Genomic DNA, 7,311 nt, shown 5'->3' with positions numbered 1-7,311 from the left:
CGCCGCGCCCGCACGGCCCCGCTTCCGCTTCCGCCTGCCCGCACGTCACCGCCGCTTCCGCCGCGCGGGGCCCGGGACACCGGAGCGGGAACGGGAACGGGAACGGGGCCGCGCCTCAGCCGAGAGAGCCCCGCCACCCGGCAGCCGCAGCCAGCGCAGCACCCGCAGCCAACAACACACCCATCCAGCCAAACACCGCACCCACCCATGCCCCGCTCCATCACAAGCTGTACAACCCATGCCCAGGTCCATCCGTGCCTCTTCCAGTCACTCCCATCCAGGGAACACACAGCGAACCAAACCCATAGCGAACCAAACAATCGAACCAAACCCACACAGAACCAAACCGACACAGAACCAAACACACACCGAACCAAACACACCAAACCAAACACATAGTGAACCAAACACAGCGAACCAAACAATCGAGCCAAACCCACAGCGAACCAAACCCACACAGAACCAAACCCACACAGAACCAAACACACAGCGAATCACACACATACAGAACCAAACACACAGCGAACCAAACAATCGAACCAAACCCACAGAGAACCAAACCCACACTGAACCAAACACACATGGAACCAAACCCACATTGAACCAAACCCACATGGAATCAAACACACACAGAACCAAACACACAGCGAACCAAACCCACATTGAACCAAACCCACATTGAACCAAACACACAGCGAATCAAACACACACAGATCCAAACAATCAAATCAAACCCACACTGAACCAAACCCCCATTCAACCAACACCCAACACCCCTTACACTCCACACCCCATCTGGCCAACATCTCATCCAACACACACCCCCTACGACAGCCCTCCCCACCACCCCCCATCCTACAGACACCTCACATCCTACAGACACCTCACATCCTACAGACACCCCCCATCCTACAGACACCTCACATCCTACAGACACCCCCCATCCTACAGACACCCCCCATCCAGCCTTTACTCATCCAACCAACACACCATTCAGCACCCAGACAGCTCCATATCCAAGCATCACGAGACCACATGGTGAGGAGCCCAAGCAAGGAGATAAATAGTTCTTAAATTATTTAAACATTGTCAGAGTAAACAATAACAAGCGGAGTTCTGGCTCAACAGAATGAAAAAAAAATAATGGTATAGAAGGTAATTGTATTACACAAAGCATGGGTGTGACAAGGAATGAGGGAGGAAAGAGAGAGTCAATGTGACTACATGGAAAGAAACATCTCCTAAAGGATGGGAGTGCCGAGCCACAGCAGCAGAGGAGCTGTGGAGATACTGATGGCTGCAGGATGGTGGCTCCCACTGTTCCAACACCTCTGTGAGCTGAGCTCTGCTCCTCTCCCCTCAAAATGAGCTGTCAGGGAGCCCTGGCACTGACGTATCGGGAGCTCTGGAATAGTTTCACTCCAGCTGACCCCACTGATGAGGGATTTATCCCCTTCTGGCGATGGTGCCAGGCTGAGCTCCCCACTGGGATGAGCCACTGGGCCTGGCAATGCCCAGCCCAGGATGGCTTCCACAGACACACGGCCAGCACGGCCCTCCTCAACACCCTACTCACCAAGGAGGACTGGGGCCACAAAATCCCCTTTCAAGGATGATTCAGGTCCAAGACATTTCATTAAACTGCGTTTTGGAAAAGATGGTTGTTATTTGGGCATAACTAAAGAATAACCAGCACAACTTCCAGCTCGAGCCCATCCCGTGTAACGCGGATCCCAGATTGGCCAGCACGGTCCTGACAAGCCTGTTTGGCTGAGCCAGCGTTATGAGTTAAAATGAGTAACACAAAGGCAGGATGGGGAGAGAAAAAAGAAGCCATAAATAGAAGGAGAAAGAAAGGGAGATTGGGAAGGCGAGGCTGGGGCTCTGGGCAGAGGCTGAGGTGGTGCACACTCAAAGGAGGAGAGCTCATCTTGAAGGAAACTGCAGCTGCAAAGTGCTCCTGGATCCTCAGGAGCTGGCCAAACCCCACTGAGGATTCTGGCCCTGCTTTCCCTTTTCACCTCTCTGGGCTGGCAGAGAGTTAGTGCTTAGGATGCAATGGCAGGGTTGTTTTTTTCTGTTTTAAATTTCCCTTACAAATAGGAGTTGCAACGTCCATCTCAAGAAATCAACTGAATATTTCAAAGATTTGCCCCATCCCCACCCTGTATTTTGAGTAGAAACCCCCCAACAAAAAAACCCCCAATCAACCAAAAGGGCTTTTTTTTTTGCTTTTAAGTCTTAAGGGACTTTGAATGATTGTTCTGTGAGGTGCTGTTGGGGCCTTCTGCTCCACACGTCTGACTGTGCTCACAAAGAGCCGAGTCCCTTTTGCACTCTCTGTATTTGTTCTCCTCTTCCACCGTAGTGTTCAACTCGCCATTGTAGTCCTCGTGTCCATTCTTACCCATCTCTATTTGTAACTTCTGCCTTTCATCTCCCTCCTCCTCCTCCTCCTCCTCATCCTCCTCCTCCTCATCTTTGACTTTATGAACGATGAAGAGGTGTCTGTTGAGAGAGATGTGGGAGGTGTAGCAGAGGCCGCAGAACAAGCACTGGAAGGTGGAGCTGTCGCTCTTGTGCCGAGGGATGTGTTCCTGGAACTCAGTCTGGACGTCCGTGGCAAAGCCGCACTTTGCACATTTCCAAGGCGCTCTCAGTTTTTTGGCTGGCGGCGTGTCCGAACCCGCAGCGCTCTCTGCCTCACCCAGCTCATCCTGTGCCATCCTCTTTGGAGATTTTGCCTTTAAAAAATAAGATTAAAAAGTTACTTTACCATTTGAACCCATGGAAGATTAAGAGCTAAAATCCACACGCGAGTCTGGAGATGCCTGAGGGTGAAGTCATGCCTAGGGATTGCTGGGGCATTCCCTTCCCTCCCCACACCCAAACACCTCACCCAGTGCACAGGATTTCAGCTGCTGTGCTGTGATGTGAGATGGGAATGCTGGGAGAGGCTGGCTGGGCACAGACATGATGGGGAAATAGTTTAGTATCAAGGAATCGTGAAATTGTTTGGGTTGGAAGGGACTTTAAAGCTCATCCAGTTCCACCCCCTCATGGGCAGGGACATCTTCCACTATCCCAGGGTGCTCCAAGCTCTGTCCAGCCTGGCCTTGGACACTTCCAGGGATGGGGTAGCCATGACCTCTCTGGGTAAAAAATTTAGTTTGGTGTGGGAAGGAGGAGCCCACAGAAGAGGGACAGCTGAGGGACACAGCTGGGTCATTAGCCCAGACAACACTTCTCAGATTAAACTCTGAACATTCTCCCCTCCACTCAGATTTTGTCCTAGTGGCATCTCTCAGTAACTCATCCCCTCTGTCTTAAAATCTTGCAGCTTCTTCTCCCATGAGGATGACTCGCTTAAATATGTTCCTGCAGTGATATGCAAAATGTGTATTTTTAAAATAAATGGAGCAAAGAAGCCCAAGCAGCCAACCCTCCACTCCAATCCAAAACAAAAATCAGTAGAACAGTTACAGCTGCTATACAAAATTACACATTCCTACTTAAGAAAAATGCAGTTCTCATAGGTAATGGATCTAGCAAGTACTTTAAAACAGAAAATAAATCTTTTATAAGTAGCAGAAAAAATAAGGGAGAAAGAAGAAAAATGTGCCATATTCATGAACGGGGTGCCAGGGGAAAACAAGGGTAAAAACAAACTTAAATTACAAAATAGACTAAATAAATGCCAGAGAATATCTTGAGAAATGCAAGATGAAATGCATGTTGTCCTGGAGCTGGTGCAGCTCAGCTACACTGACACTGCTGACCGTGACCTGGCTGGATGGAATTGAGTGAGGGAAGGAGATCTGCCCCAAGGGTGGGAGGGTTTGAGTGGCACGAGGCCACAGCTCGACGTAACACCCCGAATGAACAGCTACTAGCCAAGTACATTTAATTGTACATTTAATTTTCCATGAAAATAGGGATCAGTTACTTCTGCTCTGTCTCTCTCTGGAGCTTTCACTTTGGCCATCTGGGATAAGTCTGGGTTTTTGATGCCGTGCATGAGGCTGATGTGGTTCTCCAGCATGAATGGCTGAGGAAATGTCTGATTTTCATCTGTGCAGTACCTTGGAAATAAAAAAAAAGGAAGACAATTTATTAGAGGATGTGCTCTTTGTATTGTGCCAAACCAAGAGGTGCAATTGGAGACAGACTCTGGTGAGTAATGTACCATCAGATTACTAAAACACACAGCAAACCATCGTTTTAATAATAAAACATTACCCTGAGAGAAATCTGGAACAGTTTGGAGTTTGCCACAGTGCTCATGAATGGGAGGTAGGACATGGCTTCTTTACAGTGCTAAATAAATATAGGGACTAGTGGGGGTCAGGCACCCTGTGAGAGGTGCCAAGGAGGATAAATGATCAGCATGGAAAACACATGGGAGAACAACAAAAATGGAGTCTGAGATGAAAGAACCACACAGAGGGAGCTGGTGACTCGTGTGACACTGAGGAAGTGTGTGACTTCCTCAGCCCTGCACCCAGGGAGAATCAGCATTACATCCACCAGACTGTGCCACAACACAGTTAAAATTCTTACCAAACTGCTGAAATTCCAACTTTTATACCAACAATCTAGGCAGAAACACTCATGAACACGTCACTTATATGTAACTCATGTTCAAACCTGGCAGAGCTGCTCCAGAGCTGGTGACCTCTCAAAAAGGAGATGGGTGATGGGGATGTGCTGTCTGCATCTTGGCTCCTGGATGACTGAGACCTCCTGCAATAAGTGCCAGGCCTTGCAGACATAAACCACCCCCCTGAAGTGCACAGAGGGCTCTGTTAGCAATTGGGAAAGCCAAAATTGAATATTTGTGCTGTTCTTGCCAACACAACACGGTGAAGGTCAATCACACACAGACCTGAGCAAGGACAAGTGACACCAGAGTCCCCTGAAGTGCCCTAATTGCATCTGAGACAGAGGATTAGGGGCAACAGAGAGGAGCTGAAGTGTCTCTGGGTAACAAAGACATCTTCTAAAAGAACAGAAGAAGATTCCTACTGATCTTCCAGTATAACTAGAGGGAAATTAAATGATGTGAAAATGCAGACATGCTCATTGAATACTTCTGGGTTTTAACAGGAATTGCTCAGAGGCTAAATCAATATTTAATGATGATGGAATTTTTCTTCTTCGTGGAGGAAAGCTGAGAGGTTATTAAGTGGTATTTATCAAAAATAAACATGTTGAAAATCAAGTGTTTTGGACACTTTGTGCTTAAGACTTGGAAAAGGAGAGTAAGATAACAATAATCAAGTGAATTATGAAAGAAAATAGACAATACATCACAATATTTTGCAATTTGCCCTAATTTAGAATTCTTCTCATGTGAGCAGGGAAAGATGCTTGCCTAACCTGAATGACTCCAGTGACAAGCATGGCAGGAGGGTGTTCAGGTAAGTCCTCCATCACTGGTTGTTCCCTACAAATTTATCCAAAGCCAGAGACCTAAGTAGGGCAGGGGGAGAAAGGGGAAATCACAGCTGGGAATGTTAGAAGCCAGAGGAAGGTCACCTACAAGCAAGAGTCACAAAAATTGTCAATAATCAGATCCATGACAAATTTTATTCATGTTTCACATGGAAACCTAGGAGAAGAGGGTGACATGAAGTTAAGGCATCAAAACCCCTGAACAGTAACAGGTGAGAGTGATACAAAATGCCAAACAGGAAGAAGGAAAAGAGACACCAGAACCAGAAGAAAGGAGGAGCAGGGGACATGTGATGCCTCACAGAGCACTGAAAAGAGTCAAGGAGGAACACAGAGACTGGAGGGTAGGATTTTTGGAGCAGTGCTCTGTAAGCTAAGAGGGGTCAAATGGAAGACAGGACAAGAGACCTCAGATCCAAACAAGGAGCAGCTCTTGGAGATGCTGGCAGAGTATCCCAAGGAAGAGGTTTCCTCTGCAGAGTGCTGTGATTTCAGTGAGTCTGCCCTACAATGACTGAAGAGAGCACAACCACTGCCCAATTAAGACTTCATCCACAGATTTTGGGAAGGAGAAACCACAAGCTGCAGAATTAAATCCAACCACAATTCCCTTGGATTGCTAGCTGTGTTTTCTCTGCTGGCATGATCACTGCCCCTTGGGTGAACCAGTGGATCCAGAGCTGTGTGTTGTTCTGAAAAGTAACAAGGTAATGCACAGCAGGCTGGTATATCCTAGGCAGTCAGGAATTTCCACACAAATCCTTCTTCCCAGCAACATCTTATGCTCATTTTGACCCTGAAACATTCCACTTTAAAAACAACTGATCCAGAGAGAACAGATTTACACAGATCAGGTGAGTGTAACACCCAAGACCATCACCCACAAACTTAAAGCTGAATGAAACACAATAAGAGCCAACATTTCATCTCCTCCAGAGGTTCCAAGTCAGAGCTGTTACAAGAAATGGAAAGTTTAGAATTCCTGGATGAAAAAATGTCTCAGGAATGTATTCCCAGTGGTAATGCCTATGCTGTAGCAATTTACTAAAAGCTGTTGTGGCTCATTAGATAGTTTAAAGAAACACAGTACATGAGGAATGTACTTGTACTCTTCAGATGAGGTTTTAGCAACTTGAGTGTAGTGAAGTGACAGCACACATCAAAAATGCTTGCATTAAACCAAGATTTTAGATAAATTAGAAAAATCCCCCAGCCTGCATCACTGCAAACTTCTTTTCCAACCCAAATGTGCTTTCATCCCATTTCAAAAGGATGTCTCAAAATGAGACAGGAAGGAATTTTGCATGGTCACTTAGCAAACAACTCTATCTGCAGCAGTTATAAAGGTAGATTCATAAGCACTGGGCTTTGTCCTGAACTGAGATTGTATCCACAGTTAAAATACGTTGACCAGCAATGATCTTCATTCACCACTGATTTCCATAACTTGTCTAAAGTCTCCAGATCAATTTTCCCACTTTGAGGTGTGACTTCCCAAGCAATTCCAGCAAGATTAATTCTCCATTGCCCCGCAGCCTGTGCAGTCAGTTCTGCCCTTCCACAGCAGTGACAAGATCTGGTTCATTATTAGGATTTTACATACCTTCTGCACCCAAAGAGAAGGCACAAGAGTGATGCATGACCCCACCAACCACAGAGCAGTGAAAGACTGACCCAATATTTTATGGCTGTTTCACAACTATGCAAAACATTAATCTCATTCACCACCTTGTCCTGGGTTGACTATATGATGCTTTTATTCCCAGTTCTGTTCTGTTTATGCTGAATAGTAAGTTTTGCACCTTTAAGATTTGTTCCAGACAGTGAAGGGGAGAGAGAAGAAGCAGCAGTTTGTTT

General features: G+C 46.6%; 1 protein-coding gene across 1 annotated transcript in view; it reads right to left on the bottom strand.

Annotated features, from left to right (window-relative positions):
* Window positions 1–1,053: 1,053 nt before the first annotated feature.
* The window catches only part of ZNF592 (zinc finger protein 592), a 33,570-nt gene continuing 27,312 nt past the window's right edge, over window positions 1,054–7,311 (bottom strand). Inside the window, exons 7-8 of the mRNA XM_005425881.2 lie at window positions 3,947–4,082; window positions 1,054–2,744 (exon numbers count right to left, since the gene is read on the bottom strand). Coding sequence (XP_005425938.1) covers window positions 2,235–2,744; window positions 3,947–4,082 — 646 coding nt within the window. The 3' untranslated portion in view covers window positions 1,054–2,234. The remainder of the gene's footprint in view (window positions 2,745–3,946; window positions 4,083–7,311) is intronic.

Source organism: Geospiza fortis, unplaced genomic scaffold, assembly GCF_000277835.1.
Source record: "Geospiza fortis unplaced genomic scaffold, GeoFor_1.0 scaffold317, whole genome shotgun sequence".
Lineage (NCBI taxonomy): Eukaryota > Metazoa > Chordata > Aves > Passeriformes > Thraupidae > Geospiza > Geospiza fortis.
Note: the sequence above shows the minus strand (reverse complement) of the source record. Positions and strands in the feature narration are given on the sequence as shown.